General features: G+C 43.3%; 2 protein-coding genes across 3 annotated transcripts; one reads left to right on the top strand and one right to left on the bottom strand.

Annotated features, from left to right (window-relative positions):
* The first annotated feature begins 223 nt into the window (after positions 1-223).
* Positions 224-2,781, top strand: LOC124388099 (prisilkin-39-like). Its single transcript, XM_046852764.1, has 2 exons — positions 224-1,800; positions 2,066-2,781. Exon 1 carries the CDS (start codon positions 481-483, stop codon positions 1,639-1,641), a length of 1,161 nt encoding a protein of 386 aa, XP_046708720.1. The 5' UTR covers positions 224-480; the 3' UTR covers positions 1,642-1,800; positions 2,066-2,781.
* A 1,387-nt stretch (positions 2,782-4,168) lies between these two features.
* On the bottom strand, positions 4,169-11,771 carry LOC124388093. Of its 2 annotated transcripts, none has more exons than XM_046852750.1 (15): positions 11,390-11,771; positions 11,100-11,197; positions 10,427-10,630; positions 9,836-9,937; positions 9,523-9,682; positions 8,660-8,754; positions 8,327-8,530; positions 7,904-8,008; positions 7,591-7,750; positions 7,237-7,343; positions 6,928-7,107; positions 6,729-6,842; positions 6,495-6,639; positions 4,695-4,817; positions 4,169-4,546 (listed from the first exon to the last, which is right to left on the bottom strand). In XM_046852750.1, exons 1-15 carry the CDS (start codon positions 11,754-11,756, stop codon positions 4,503-4,505), a joined length of 2,208 nt encoding a protein of 735 aa, XP_046708706.1. In that variant the 5' UTR covers positions 11,757-11,771; the 3' UTR covers positions 4,169-4,502. The 2 variants fall into 2 exon arrangements, with proteins under 2 accessions (XP_046708706.1, XP_046708707.1); XM_046852751.1 differs by having other exon boundaries at positions 11,100-11,208; positions 11,390-11,496.
* Between the last annotated feature and the right edge of the window lie 3,140 nt (positions 11,772-14,911).

Here is a 14,911-nt window from a genome sequence, read left to right on the forward strand (position 1 = left end):
ATAATCTTGAAATATATACTGTGTGTGTATAAATGTATGTATGTGTATATGTATATATATATATATATATATATGTATTTATTAAGGCTATCGAAATGAATGCATTTAATGCAAATTGATTTAAATGGCACTAATTTTATTACCTTCATTCACGACGTCCTTTCTTTATTCTGATATAAAAAATAAATAATATTTAATTTATATAATACATAATTTTATCACTAAACGTTTGTTTTACCGATGCGCCAAGTCTCAAAATCCGCCATGATGCACACATCCGGCCATTAAAAGCGTCCGTGTGGAAACACCAATAAATAAATAAAATATAAAATAAATGTTCCTGGTGAAGTGTTGATGATAAAACTGAAACTAAATCTTGAGGTATTCTAATTATGTCATTAATGACAATTGTACATTTTGTGTGGATTTAATTTTCAATGAACAACTGAATTAACAATAACACGACAGGAAACCGTGCCCATGCCGTGTCTGTTCATCTCCATGACTAACTGTTCCTGGGTGGAACACATGCTTTACAGATTACATGGGTGTGAGTTGATAAAATGCAACAAGACCAGATATTTTATTATTATTACCAGTGACATTATTTATTCCGCTAATCACGGAATAAATAAGTACGTCCTGGGGTATGTCCTGGGGTATGTCCTGGAGTATATCCTGAAATATGTCCTTGGGTATGTCCTGGGGTATGTTCTTGGGTATGTCCTGGAGTATGTCCTGGGGTATGTTCTTGGGTATGTCCTGGAGTATGTCCTGGGGTATGTTCTTGGGTATGTCCTGGAGTATGTTCTTGGGTATGTCCTGGAGTATGTCCTGGGGTATGTTCTGGAGTATGTCCTGGGGTATGTCCTGGAGTATGTCCTGGGGTATGTTCTTGGGTATGTCCTGGGGTATGTTTTTGGGTATGTCCTGGACTATGTCCTGGGGTATGTCCTGGGGTATGTTCTGGGGTATGTTTTTGGGTATGTCCTGGGGTATGTTCTTGGGTATGTCCTGGGGTATGTTCTTGGGTATGTCCTGGGGTATGTTCTTGGGTATGTCCTGGAGTATGTTCTTGGGTATGTCCTGGGGTATGTTCTTGGGTATGTCCTGGGGTATGTCCTGGGGTATGTTCTTGGGTATGTCCTGGGGTATGTTCTTGGGTATGTCCTGGGGTATGTTCTTGGGTATGTCCTGGGGTATGTTCTTGGGTATGTCCTGGGGTATGTCCTGGGGTATGTTCTTGGGTATATCCTGGGGTATGTTCTTGGGTATGTCCTGGAGTATATCCTGGGGTATGTTCTTGGGTATGTCCTGGAGTATATCCTGGGGTATGTTCTTGGGTATGTCCTGGGGTATGTTCTTGGGTATGTCCTGGGGTATGTCCTGGGGGAAGGCCTGGGGTATGTTCATGGATATGTTCTGGGGTATGTTCTTGGATATGTCCGGGGGTATGTTCTTGGGTTTCAGCTCCAAACCTGCAGGAAAACTCCACTATGCTTCACTCATTATTGTACCACTCTCCAGACCTTCAGCAAACATCCTGCCTCCTGCTACAGCAGGATATTGATCTTGACTCATCAGTCCAGAGCCCCTGCTGCCATTTTTCTGCCAGCAGTTTCTGTTTTCATTCAGAGTTAATTGGCTTTGTTTCCTCATCAGCTTTTTGGCTGCAATTCTTCTGTGAAGATCACTTCAGGTCAGATTTCTCCAGATAGTAGATGAGTGTACTGGGTCCCACTGGTTTCCACCAGTTCTTTGCTGATGGCAGTGCTGGACATCTTCTGATGTGGAATGGAAGTAAGCATGATGTGTGTTTCATCTGCAGTTTACTTGGTGTTCTACTGCATCTACACTCCTCAACATCCTTTGTTTTGTTTTTTTTTGCACTTTTACAAAATAGCTTAAAGAGCATATCTTAAAAGCCCAGTCTGCTTTGAGATCTTTTCCTGGGAGAGAGCTTGCTGATGCAATAGAACTACCTTATGTCTTGTTGATGTGATCAGTCTTGCTATGGTGTACGACCTGTGACATAAAACTGTCTTCCATTCCCTCACATTAACAGCAGAGCTCCTCCTCACCTAGTTTGAAGCTCCTACACTGCTGTTTCTGGTCCATTTCATGACTGGGTTTCAACCTACATATGAACTTGATGATCATCAGCATCTGCTTGGTAGAATTGGTTCATTACACACCTGACACTGATCCTACAGAAGCCCTGACTTTGTGTAAGTGTAGAAAGTGTGTGAGTGTCACCACCAAACACTGATTTGATTTCGACTTTTCTTCTGTTTACTCATTTTGCATTTTGTAAAATATATTTTTGAAATCTTTCTCACTTTCCAGCATTTCTTCCTAAAACCTTTATTATAAAGGTGTCAAATAAAGTGAACGTTTTTTTATACGGGAACGTTGATGTTTATTCTCACTCTTTGTACTCAACGTGTCTCCTTATGTTCACTGCATCATGATGAGTGTAGAAATCATGTGATTGGTTTACAGCTTCATCGTGGGTGTCTTTTAGTCCCCCTGTGCTGCTGAGCATGTTCCTCCATCTCCTCTCTTGCTCTGCCTCCATTCTCTGCTGAGGATGTGGCTTTACCTCTTTGAGGAATTTGGTCTTCCTCCCTGCTTCGTGGGGCTCCAAATCTCTTCTTTGTCCACTGAGGATGTAGCTCCGCCCTCCGGCATTGTGGAGGATGTAGCTCCGCCCTCCTGTGTTGTGGAGGATGTAGCTCCGCCCCCTGCTTTGTGCAGGATGTAGCCCCGGCCTTCTTTCTATTTTTTCTCCTTGTAGATGCACTGCTCTTCACAGGAGGAAAAGCTGGAGTTTGAACGTGAGACAGGTGTGTCGTGTGTTTTTTAAGGGCGCGTCCTTCAAACATTTCTTCAGAACAAATAAACAATAAGGATGTTCACATGGCAGCATTCAAATAATCCTGAATGTCTGGGTTTGCAGGTCAGGTGTGCTATCTGAAACCACAGGTGTGTCACAAAGCAAAAGTCCAGGAAGTGATACTGAACTAAACTGTCCTTATTAATAACATCACACTGGAAACTTGTGACACACTGGTGGGAAAGTTTTTCCTTCATTAACACACACTCACAGGAACTCCACCAGCATTCGGGGGTCCAGAGAACGCAGGTCATTACAGTCATTTCACTGACGCCTGGTATGATGGAGAAATGTGCTGCTGTTGTAGAAACATTACCAGGTCCTGAGTGTGTTTACACAACAGTTCAGGTGAAAGGGAAGGGTGGGAGGAAAGGAGAGGTGGAGAGGTGGAAAGAGTGGAAGTCAATCCAGGACAGAAGAAAAAAAACATGAAACTGCTGAAAGTGCTCCAGGTGCCTCCACACGTGTGTTTATTCCACTTTATCCTACAGGATTAACAGTTCGATCGACTGTGTGTGTGTGTGTGTGTGTGTGTGTGTGTGTGTGTGTGAAAGAGAGATTGGTTCTTTTAAGGCACTTTTACTGACATAAGATTTTATATTTATACAGCACATGTGAACACACTCAGCTGATCAACATCTAAAGGAATGTACACACACACACACACATACACACACACACACACACACACACACACACACACACACACACACACACACGCACACACGCACACACACTGTCAAACAAGTCAACTAATGGCCTCTGGTCAACTAATTCAGTCAACTAATGCCCTCTGGTGGAAAGCTTTGTATAGTACAGCAACACTGAATCCTGGATTGTGATTGGCTGGAAGTTCAGGTAGACGTGAGGTTTGAGTGTTTAACACGCTGGTAGTTTGCACGCTGGTAGTTTGCTCGCTGGTAGTTTGCTCGCTGGTAGTTTGTGTTTGACAGCTGAATCAACGTTTTAAATAAGTGCGCTGCTTATAAACATCTGATCTCCATGGGGGAGTTTTTGATAAACTGAGAAATAGAATCAAAAACGGCACCGGGAATGAACTCCAACAGCTTCAGTATTTAGTAGATACACATCTTCTAACACTACTTTATCTCTGAGCATGATTTGGAGCAGAATAATTGAACAAATGCATTTAGATTCAGTTTTGTTCTGTGAACATCAAGAAGAGCTTTTACTCCTCAGTGCTGGGAGATGATTATGGAATAAGGTGATAACCCATGGTTCGGTTTAGAAAAAAATAGAATTCAACATCAATCATTTTATATATTTCTTACCTTTAATTTAAATCATAGCAATGAATAGCAGTGAAAAACAAACAGGGAAAGTACAAATGATCGGGAATGGAATAATACACATGTTCTCTAATGTAGTCATGTAGTAGTTCTGGGTGTTTGGTTGCTGATTAAATCGGCTGTATGGAAAAGATGGAGGTCAGTGAGAGTGCAAATGAAAAAAAAGGGAGATTTACACATCACACAGGTGTTCTAATGTTCAGCAAAGTAAACACAGCTTCATATACGGTTAGACACACAGTGCAGTCAGCTTTCTAGCTCATATACCACACGCTTTCTGGCTCGGAGGAGAGGTTTTATACCAAGCGGAGAGTCAAAGCGCTGATCAGCAGAGCAAACACTGAGAGAGAGAGAGAGAGAGAGAGAGAGAGAGAGAGAGAGAGAGAGAGAGAGAGAGAGAGAGACAGAGGGTTAAAGACTTTCAGTAAAAAATACCTTCAATATCTGTTATAACTTATTTCTAATCTCCTCCAAGAGAAATGTCATACCTTTAGTGCAGAAGCTGGAGATTGCGTTGGCGCTGTTTGGAGTTGTGTTCAGGGCCGTCACGTTAGACAGATCTATAGCTACTACAGTGTCTGCTCGAACTGTGGGATCTCCCAGGTTAGTTCCTGTGGATTTGGAGTCAATAAACTTTACTAAAAAATAGACTGAATCCCTCCTGTTATCTTAAAGGCAAATGTCCAATGAGGGATTTAGTGACATGCTGGTAAACTGCACATGTATCATTGACCTTGAAGGAAGTCCTTGTGAAACTTAATTGTGTAGTGAATTCGATTGTTAAAGTTTATCTGCAGTAAGTGACATGCACACACACACACACACACACACACACACACACACACTATACAAAAGCATTTATTGGAAAAGTGTACAAGGAAACATTCTTGTACTTTGTGGGTAGTGGTCAAGGTGGTGATGGTCAAGAAGGTGGTGGACAGGGGGTGGTGGTCAAGGTGGTGGTGGACAGGAAGGTGAAGGTCAGGGTGGTGATAGATAGGGGAGCTGAAGGTCATGGTGGTGATGGACAGGGGAGGTGAAGGTCAGGGTGGTGATAGACAGGGAGGGAGGTGAAGGTGAGGGTGGTGATGGACAGTGGAGGTGAAGGTGAGGGTGGTGATAGACAGGGAGGTGAAGGTCAGGGTGGTGATAGACAGGGAGGAGGTGAAGGTCAGGGTGGTGATAGACGGGAGGGAGGTGAAGGTCAGGGTGGTGATAGACAGGGAGGTGAAGGTCAGGGTGGTGATAGACAGAGGAGGTGAAGGTGAGGGTGGTGATGGACAGTGGAGGTGAAGGTGAGGGTGGTGATAGACAGGGAGGTGAAGGTGAGGGTGGTGATGGACAGTGTAGGTGAAGGTGAGGGTGGTGATAGACAGGGAGGTGAAGGTGAGGGTGGTGATAGACAGGGAGGTGAAGGTGAGGGTGGTGATGGACAGTGGAGGTGAAGGTGAGGGTGGTGATGGACAGGAGGTGAAGGTGAGGGTGGTGATAGACAGGGAGGTGAAGGTGAGGGTGGTGATGGACAGGGAGGGAGGTAAAGGTCAGGGTGGTGATAGACGGGAGGAGGTGAAGGTCAGGGTGGTGATAGACAGGGAGGTGAAGGTCAGGGTGGTGATAGACAGGGAGGTGAAGGTGAGGGTGGTGATGGACAGTGGAGGTGAAGGTGAGGTGGTGATGGACAGGGAGGTGAAGGTGAGGGTGGTGATAGACAGGAGGTGAAGGTGAGGGTGGTGATGGACAGGGAGGGAGGTAAAGGTCAGGGTGGTGATAGACGGGAGGGAGGTGAAGGTCAGGGTGGTGATAGACAGGGAGGTGAAGGTCAGGGTGGTGATAGACAGAGGAGGTGAAGGTGAGGGTGGTGATGGACAGTGGAGGTGAAGGTGAGGGTGGTGATAGACAGGGAGGTGAAGGTGAGGGTGGTGATGGACAGTGTAGGTGAAGGTGAGGTGGTGATAGACAGGGAGGTGAAGGTGAGGGTGGTGATGGACAGTGGAGGTGAAGGTGAGGGTGGTGATGGACAGGGGAGGTGAAGGTGAGGGTGGTGATAGACAGGGGAGGTGAAGGTGAGGGTGGTGATGGACAGGGGAGGTGAAGGTGAGGGTGGTGATAGACAGGGGAGGTGAGTGTCAGGTATGTGTTGGTCAGTGGGTGGTGGTCAGGAGGTGAAGGACAGGTTTGGGGTGTAGTGGCCAGTGTGTGAAAGTCAGAGGTGGACAACAAAGATTATTTAACTGGATTTGACAAAAATCTTTTATTTCATGTCAATAAGTAAAAGTGTAAAAACTCACCATTGGTGGTTCCACTCATGATGAGTGCTTGGTATGTGGTGGTGTCAGATTTGGTGCTGACTGCAAAAGTGGTGCTGGTGTTGAAGAGACATTGAATAAGAGTCTGACTGTTTGCGACTATGCCTTGGACGCTATACACAGTGTTCTGAGAAAAAGAGAAAAAAAGACTAGTGCACATTCCCACCTTTTATTATTTATTTTCTATCCGAACTGGTTAACAGCTCCGGGTCTTACCACAGTCGTAACGTTCAGACTTGTTCCACTTTTAGTCGCCGTCACAAAGAAGAAGTTGCTGCTGTTAACAGAGGCGTTGTTGCCGCAGACAAACACGAAGGCTTGTGTAGACGGCTAGCAAGAAACAAACAGCTACACTGAATACACACTGTAGAATATACTGTATTCTGTTCCTCACTGTGTTGTTTATATTCTTTACCGGTTTAATGAGTGCCAGTGCGACGTATCCTGACGTCATGCCGCTCAGTTCGAAGGAGAAATTTTGATTGACTACTTGAAATGAAGTAAAAAAGCAGCTGGAGTTTCCTGAAGGATCACAAGTAGATGAGTTGGACAAACACAGCTTGGTGGTGCCACAGCCGGTACGAGTGATGTTGATCTGAAGATTAATGGAAAGAAAACAAACCAATATTAGCTGAGGTTTGATCAGTAACTCAGTGAGGCACAATGTAGCTAAACAGTTCAGGAGATATCAGAGATTCTGATGGGAAATAATAAAGTCTGGTACCGTGCTGGGAGTTGATGGAGCAGGAGTTGGAACAGTGCTCTTGGGATTTGCCAGGTCTAATGGGCCATTTGAGTTAAATACTGTATTTGGAGTTCCCAGTTGTGTTCCTGTGGGAATGGAGCAGAGAATCTTTACTGAACTGGCTGCAGGGATGTTTCTAGCATTTTTCACACCCTAGGTGAGATTTCTATTGTCCCGGGTTTCGGCACCAATAAAATGTCGGATCTCAGAATCTCCTCTGAGACCAAACAAAAATTTTATTTCTATCTGAAGGTTTATATTAAACTGTAAAATTCAAAGGTTTTGGTGTTTTTTCATGAGAGAAGCTTTAATGAAATACGTGTAAAAACTCACCATTGGTGGTTCCGTTAAGGATGGTGACGTTGAAAGGCAGCTGCACGGCACTGCCACTGGGAAACAGCTGATACAGATTAGGGATGTTAAAGTTGAAGATGCACTGGATTGCAGTGTTTGTCAAAAAAGATCCCTGGAAATTTGATATTGATATGTTGGGCTAAACACAAAAGGAAGAAGGACAGAGTTCTGGTTAGACATCGTCTCCATCAGTGTCTGATGGAACACAGTAATGGTGGGTTTTAGGTATTGTTCAGAGCTTCATTATGGTTGTGTTGTAGAATTCATCAGTGTCTGTTACTCTTCATCTTACCACGCTAACAGAAGTCTGAAATGTGCCGCTCTGAAGTGAAGTTGCCTGGTAGAAGACACCGTAGTTGTAGTAGTTGTGGCAGACGAGCACAACATTGTTCAATCCCTGAAAAGAGAATTCAGAAGAGTAGAAACCTTTAATGAAATCCATGATGATTTGGATGGAAAAAGTAAAATTCATTTTGAAAAAAGTTCGTTGCGTGAAGTCAAAATAACGAGGAACACACTGCTACGGAAATCCCCACCCAGGATCAGGAACACAGCTGACACTGAGAATATGTGTGTGTGTGTGTGTTTGTGTTGCTGGTGTACATTTGTGTGCGCTTGTGTATTTGCATGTACATTCATGTATGTATGTGTGTGTGTGTGGAAGCAAAGACTTCATCACGTTTTATAAATGATGTTTGTGGTTTATTAACGTTACCAGAGATTGCTGGATTTGGCTGGTGGTGGGGGTGAGTCCCAACGCCACGTATCCCAAAGTCGTTCCACTGAGTTCCACGGTCAGAATTGTGTTATTGAGTTGTGTTGAGCTGAAGAAGCAGCTGGAGTTTCCTGAAGGATCACAGCCATTCACACTCGACATGCACAGCTTGGTGGTGCCACAGCCGGTACGAGTGATGTTGAGCTGAAGATTAATGGAAAGAAAACCATCCAATATTAGCTGAGGTTTGATCAGTAACTCAGTGAGGCACAATGTAGCTAAACAGTTCAGGAGATATCAGAGATTCTGTTGGGAAATAATAAATTCTGGTACCGTGCTGGGAGCAGTTGGAACAGTGCTCTTGGGATTTGCCAGGTCTAATGGGCCATTTGAGTTAAAAACTGTATTTGGAGTTCCCAGTTGTGTTCCTGTGGGAATGGAGAAGAGAATCTTTACTGAACTGGCTGCAGGGATGTTTCTAGCATTTTTCGCACCCTAGGTGAGATTTCTATTGTCACCCCTAATGGCTCCACCCTCCCACTATAACACTTTATAACCTTCAAACAATTAAAATCTTTGCAACCTTCCATAAAAAGTTGAAACACATTATGCAATTATTGCAAACTTCCTAAATTCAACTATTTAAACATTTACTGTATATTAAAATTAAACAGGTAAATATTTGAGTTGTGCAGCGGCGGGGCAGGTGCTGCTCACTGGCGCCCCCAGCTGGTTGCGCCCTAGGTGCTGCATGCCTGAATCCATTTTTTCATCTTAAGTCAAGTCAGGTTTATGAACATAAGATAAGCGATTAAGTCAAAATAGATAAAAGTAAAACTATTTTTAAGCATGTATTGACACCTGATGTAAAAAACAGGGCTGCTCAGTGGTTAAGATGTTAGACTTCTGCTCAGAAGATTGTGAATTAAAAACCCAACAACACCAAGCTGCCACTCTTGGGCCCTTGAGCACGGCCTTCAACTGCTTGCTTATATAAATGTAAGTCTGGGTGTCTGACGTCCTACAGACCTGCCTGTAGCTCTGCAGTCATTTCAGAGAGAATTGAACAGTTGAATCAAATCTAAATACTTCATATTTTATCAGTATTCCTCAAGGTTTATATTAAACTGTAAAATTCAAAGGTTTTGGTGTTTTTTCATGAGAGAAGCTTTAATGAAATACGTGTAAAAACTCACCATTGGTGGTTCCGTTAAGGATGTTGACGTTGAAAGGCAGCTGCACGGCACTGCCACTGGGAAACAGCTGATACAGATTAGTGATGTTAAAGTTGAAGATGCACTGGATTGCAGTGTTTGTCAAAATAGATCCCTGGACAGTAAATATTGTTCCATTGGGCTAAACACAAAAGGAAGAAGGACAGAGTTCTGGTTAGACATCGTCTCCATCAGTGTCTGATGGAACACAGTAATGGTGGGTTTTAGGTATTGTTCAGAGCTTCATTATGGTTGTGTTGTAGAATTCATCAGTGTCTGTTACTCTTCATCTTACCACGCTAACAGAAGTCTGTAATGTGCCGCTCTGAAGTGAAGTTGTCTGGTAGAAGAGACTGTTGTTGTTGTTGCCGCAGGCGAGCACAACATTGTTCAATCCCTGAAAAGAGAATTCAGAAGAGTAGAAACCTTTAATGAAATCCATGATGATTTGGATGGAAAAAGTAAAATTCATTTTGAAGAAAGTTCATTGCGTGAAGTCAAAATAACAAGGAACACACTGCTACGGAAATCCCCACCCAGGATCAGGAACACAGCTGACACTGAGAATATGTGTGTGTGTGTGTGTGTGTGTGTGTGTGTGTGTGTGTGTGTGTGTGTGTGTGTGTGTGTGTGTGTGTGTGTGTGTGTGTGTGTGTGTGTGTGTGTGTGTGTGTGTGTGTGTGTTTTGTGTGTGTGTGTGTGTGTGTGTGTGTGGAAGCAAAGACTTCATCACTAGTGGGTGCTATACCCCCAGTACTACAGTCTAGCTCAGTCTCTGTATAATAAAGTAGAGCAGTTACAGCTCTGAGTGTAAAACCTGATATTTAATATACATTTTAAGTTAATGAACGTTTTATAAATGATGTTTGTGGTTTATTAACGTTACCAGAAATTGCAGGATTTGGCTGGTGGTGGGGGTGAGTCCCAACGCCACGTATCCCAAAGTCGTTCCACTGAGTTCCACGGTCAGAATTGTGTTATTGAGCTGTGTTGAGCTGAAGAAGCAGCTGGAGTTTCCTGAAGGATCGCAGCCATTCACACTCGACATGCACAGCTTGGTGGTGCCACAGCCGGTACGAGTGATGTTGGTCTGAACATCAGAAGAGAGAAAACAAACCATCTTAAATTCTCTGTCCTGTTCTGTTCTGTTCATGACCTGTTTTTATAACATTTACTCCAAAGACACACTGTGAATGTTCCCCTGCTCAGTGTGAATAGTGGATTGTGATTGGCTGGAGTTCAGAACGTTCATCTGAGTGTTAGAAACACCTGAAACTATAGTAACATCCAGTTCCAGTTCCATCCAGAGTGAGACAGCGATTGTACACATGAGCAAAGATACATTTAAAGAACTGCAGAAGAAACGAAAGAAATGAGAAATAGAACAGAAAACAGCACCAGGAGTCCAACAGCTGGATTATTAACAGATACACAACGCAGACACACACGTTTCTCTCTTTGAGATATAAACAGTTAAATTGAGCTCAGTGTAAAATCTGAGTTACACGACGTGACCCCAGACTGTAACTCCAGTGATGTGAGCGGTCTGTTTTACTTACACTGATCTGTGACGATATCTGTGTCTGGGCTTCAGTAAAACCTCCAAATGTACAGAGGAGCACAACCACTGCCACCACAAGTCTGGCTTCCATATCTTCTAAAAACACACTAACACATAGAGTGACACTTTAAACATTCCTTTATAAAAAACTATAATAGTGCATTCTCCTAATAACTAATATAATAATAATATTATAATAATCAAATATAATCTAATAAAATATAAATAATATAAAGTTAAATGAAGGTCAAAGCAACACATGGTGATTTTAGGAGAAATAAAGCGTACCTGTGAAACGAGAAGATGGACAGATTGCTATGGTGTGAGTGAGTGAGATGTTCTGTAGGATGTGCTGATACTCAAACCGGTCTGGCTTTTTAAACGCTGAGGGCGTGTCATACACATCATCTAGCCAGGAGTTTATATTTATACATACATAGGTGTATAAGAACCAGGGTGGAATTACAGGTTTAATACTGGTGTAAGATTCCCCGGGAATTACAGGAAGAACAATCCACACTCGTGATTTACACACAGAGAGAAAAAGAACCAAGAAAGTAATAATCTGATCAGTGTGTCTTTTAAATACATTCATTTCTTTAGTAAAGTGTTGCGTTTTAGTCGCACTGAAACTGCACACATTACTGAATTCCATTGTTCATTTTGTTATTGTTCATTTCCCAAAAATATGAAAAGGAGAAATGTTTAGAACGGCTTTAAAAACAATCAAAAATTTGAGAAATCGAAATTCTGCTCATTTCTGCCTTTTTTTGTTTCGGGTTCTTTTGAAGAATATTAAATGAGCTGGAGGCGAATGAGCTTAAAGATTGTGTGTGATTGTGTGTGATTGTGTGTGTGTGTGTGTGTGTGTGTGTGGGTGGGTGGGTGGGTGTGTTTGTTTTATTATGCCTTGTTTATGATAATCGTTAAATCAACATCACCATTCCAAAGAACCTAGTGCCAGAGCCTGCATGAGTCCATCCTTGTGTTCTAATGGTCTCTAATGGAGTCCAGTGGATCCCATTATATAATCGACAAGCTGCCAAAGATGTTCTATTATTGGTCCTTAATAATAACAGACAGAACACACCACCAGCAGTGGGGTCAAACCAGAAATATTTTCCATTAAAACCATAACAACTCCCCATTATAACCATTAAAACCACCACATATTCTATTCATTTAGTGTTTTTTCCATTAAGTCACATGGTGGTACAGAAAAAAGGAAATCAGGTGTGTGGCAAGTGATTACTGATAATTATATATTAGAATGGGATGAAAGGCCTTACACACACACACCCTTACACACACACACACACACACACACACACACACACACCATTACACACACAAAGTTAAAATATTTCTAACCTTATCAGATTTGTCACTGTGAAGTTATCACCCAGTGGCTGTGATGCTGCACTTCTGATTGGTCATGAATTTAGACCCCAAGCTGCTGCTTCTGTGCCCCCGAGCAAGCACTTCACCTGCTCGGGTGTATAAATGAGACGAGCCTAATGGCATTGAAATGTAAACATCAAAACCCTTTTTTTTCCTTCAATCAATTTTATTGCAAAGTCACTCGCTCTAAAAGATTCTCTCATGATTAGTTTTCAAAATGAAAGCTTTGTTCAGCAAATGTTCCAAACACTGAGGAAATGCTGCTTGTGTAAGGATTCCAAGATCTCCAGGAGGATGACGTATATTTAGCCTTCAGCTACTAACTAAAAAAAGAACATTACTAAAAAGGAACAGGAAGATAAAGGTACAGAATAGAACGTCAGAACTTTGGAATCCGGCATTATATCCAGAAGATTGGAGGTCCCAGTAAACACCGCTGGATCAGTGTTGAGAACCTGAACACTTCAGCCCACCGCCCAAGCACTTTCCTCCAAACTCAGCATCAAAACAGGACCACTGAGAAGCCACCATGAAACCAACCATCACAATGAACAGTTACAGAGTGCAGTGGCTGCTAGAGGGTGTGCGGGTAAATGTAAACAACAAAAACAGTTCAAGAGCTCTGTGTAGCTCTGGGTAGCTCTGTGTAGCTCTGCATAGCTCTATGTAGCTCTGTGTAGCTCTGTGTAGTCCTGCATAGCTCTGTGTAGCTCTGCATAGCTCTATGTAGCTCTGTGTAGCTCTGCATAGCTCTATGTAGCTCTGTGTAGCTCTGCATAGCTCTGTGTAGCTCTGTGTAGCTCTGTGTAGCTCTGTGTGGCTCTGTGTAGCTCTGTCTAGCCCTGCATAGCTCTGTGTAGCTCTGTGTAGCCCCGTGTAGCTCTGTGTAGCTGTGTAGCTCTGTGTAGCTCTGTGTAGCCCTGCATAGCTCTGTGTAGCTCTGTGTAGCCCTGCATAGCTCTGTAGCTCTGTGTAGCCCTGCATAGCCCTGCATAGCTCTGTGTAGCCCTGCATAGCTCTGTGTAGCTCTGTGTAGCCCTGCATAGCTCTGTTTAGCTCTGTGTAGCCCTGCATAGCTTTGTTTAGCTCTGTGTAGCCCTGCATAGCTCTGTGTAGCTCTGTGTAGCTCTGTGTAGCCCTGCATAGCTCTGTGTAGCTCTGTGTAGCCCTGCAGAGCTCTGTGTAGCTCTGTGTAGCCCTGTGTAGCTCTGTGTAGCCCTGTGTAGCTCTGTGTAGCCCTGCATAGCTCTGTGTAGCTCTGTGTAGCTCTGTGTAGCCCTGCATAGCTCTGTGTAGCTCTGTGTAGCTCTGTGTGGCTCTGTGTAGCTCTGTCTAGCCCTGCATAGCTCTGTGTAGCCCCGTGTAGCTCTGTGTAGCTCTGTGTAGCTCTGTGTGGCTCTGTGTAGCCCTGCATAGCTCTGTGTAGCTCTGTGAAGCCCTGCATAGCTCTGTGTAGCTCTGTGTAGCCCTGCATAGCTCTGTGTAGCTCTGTGTAGCCCTGCATAGCTCTGTGTAGCCCTGTGTAGCTCTGTGTAGCCCTGTGTAGCTCTGTGTAGCCCTGCATAGCTCTGTGTAGCCCTGTGTAGCTCTGTGTAGCCCTGTGTAGCTCTGTGTAGCCCTGCATAGCTCTGTGTAGCTCTGTGTAGCTCTGTTTAGGGACTGCTCCAATCTACTAAAAAATGTAGATCTTGGGAGAAACATCATCTTTCAGACGGACAATGAGGTGAAAGCAATCCAGGACAAAAAAGGTGATTGTCCTGCAAATGACAAAAGTAAAAATCCAGCTGAACTTCACTGGGACACTGTCTAGAAAAATGACTAAAAACACTGAAATGACAGCAATCAGCAAACAGGTGAAGCGTGTGCCTGTCGCGTCGCAAAACTTCAGTACGTGCACAAAAGAGATAAAGGAACTACGCAATCAGTCCACAGAACTAAAGGAATGCATCTTACCTCTAGCCTGAAACTAGCCCCCCACCCCCCTCACACCTGGGGTCCAATCTCAGGGAATCTGACCAGACCTGAGACACACTGTCTGACTGTGTCAGGGGAGACGTCTGTAGCTGGTAGATGGTTGTAGTAGTTTTTCCATTAGATAACAGTGTAATATATCAGTCCAGACTTTTACTGAGGGTGGCTCTGCTTTTAACCTTTTTCACTGTGATTCCTTTTATACTGGTTTAAGTTTCTTATTGTTCCAGCCAACAAATTAAATATTAAAACTCAATTCACATTTAAATTCAAGAACAGTTTCCCCATTTCCTCATTACAGGTTTGGTATCTGACACTCACATGACCCTCAGAAGAACATTTCCCTCTGTCTTTTCTGTGATGGTGTAAAAAAAACCTCTTAATCTTCTAATCCACATGGCTGAGCTTGTAGATCTTTATTGTGCTTTAGACATTTCC

The sequence above is a fragment of the Silurus meridionalis genome, chromosome 6 (genome assembly GCF_014805685.1).
Source record: "Silurus meridionalis isolate SWU-2019-XX chromosome 6, ASM1480568v1, whole genome shotgun sequence".
NCBI lineage: Eukaryota > Metazoa > Chordata > Actinopteri > Siluriformes > Siluridae > Silurus > Silurus meridionalis.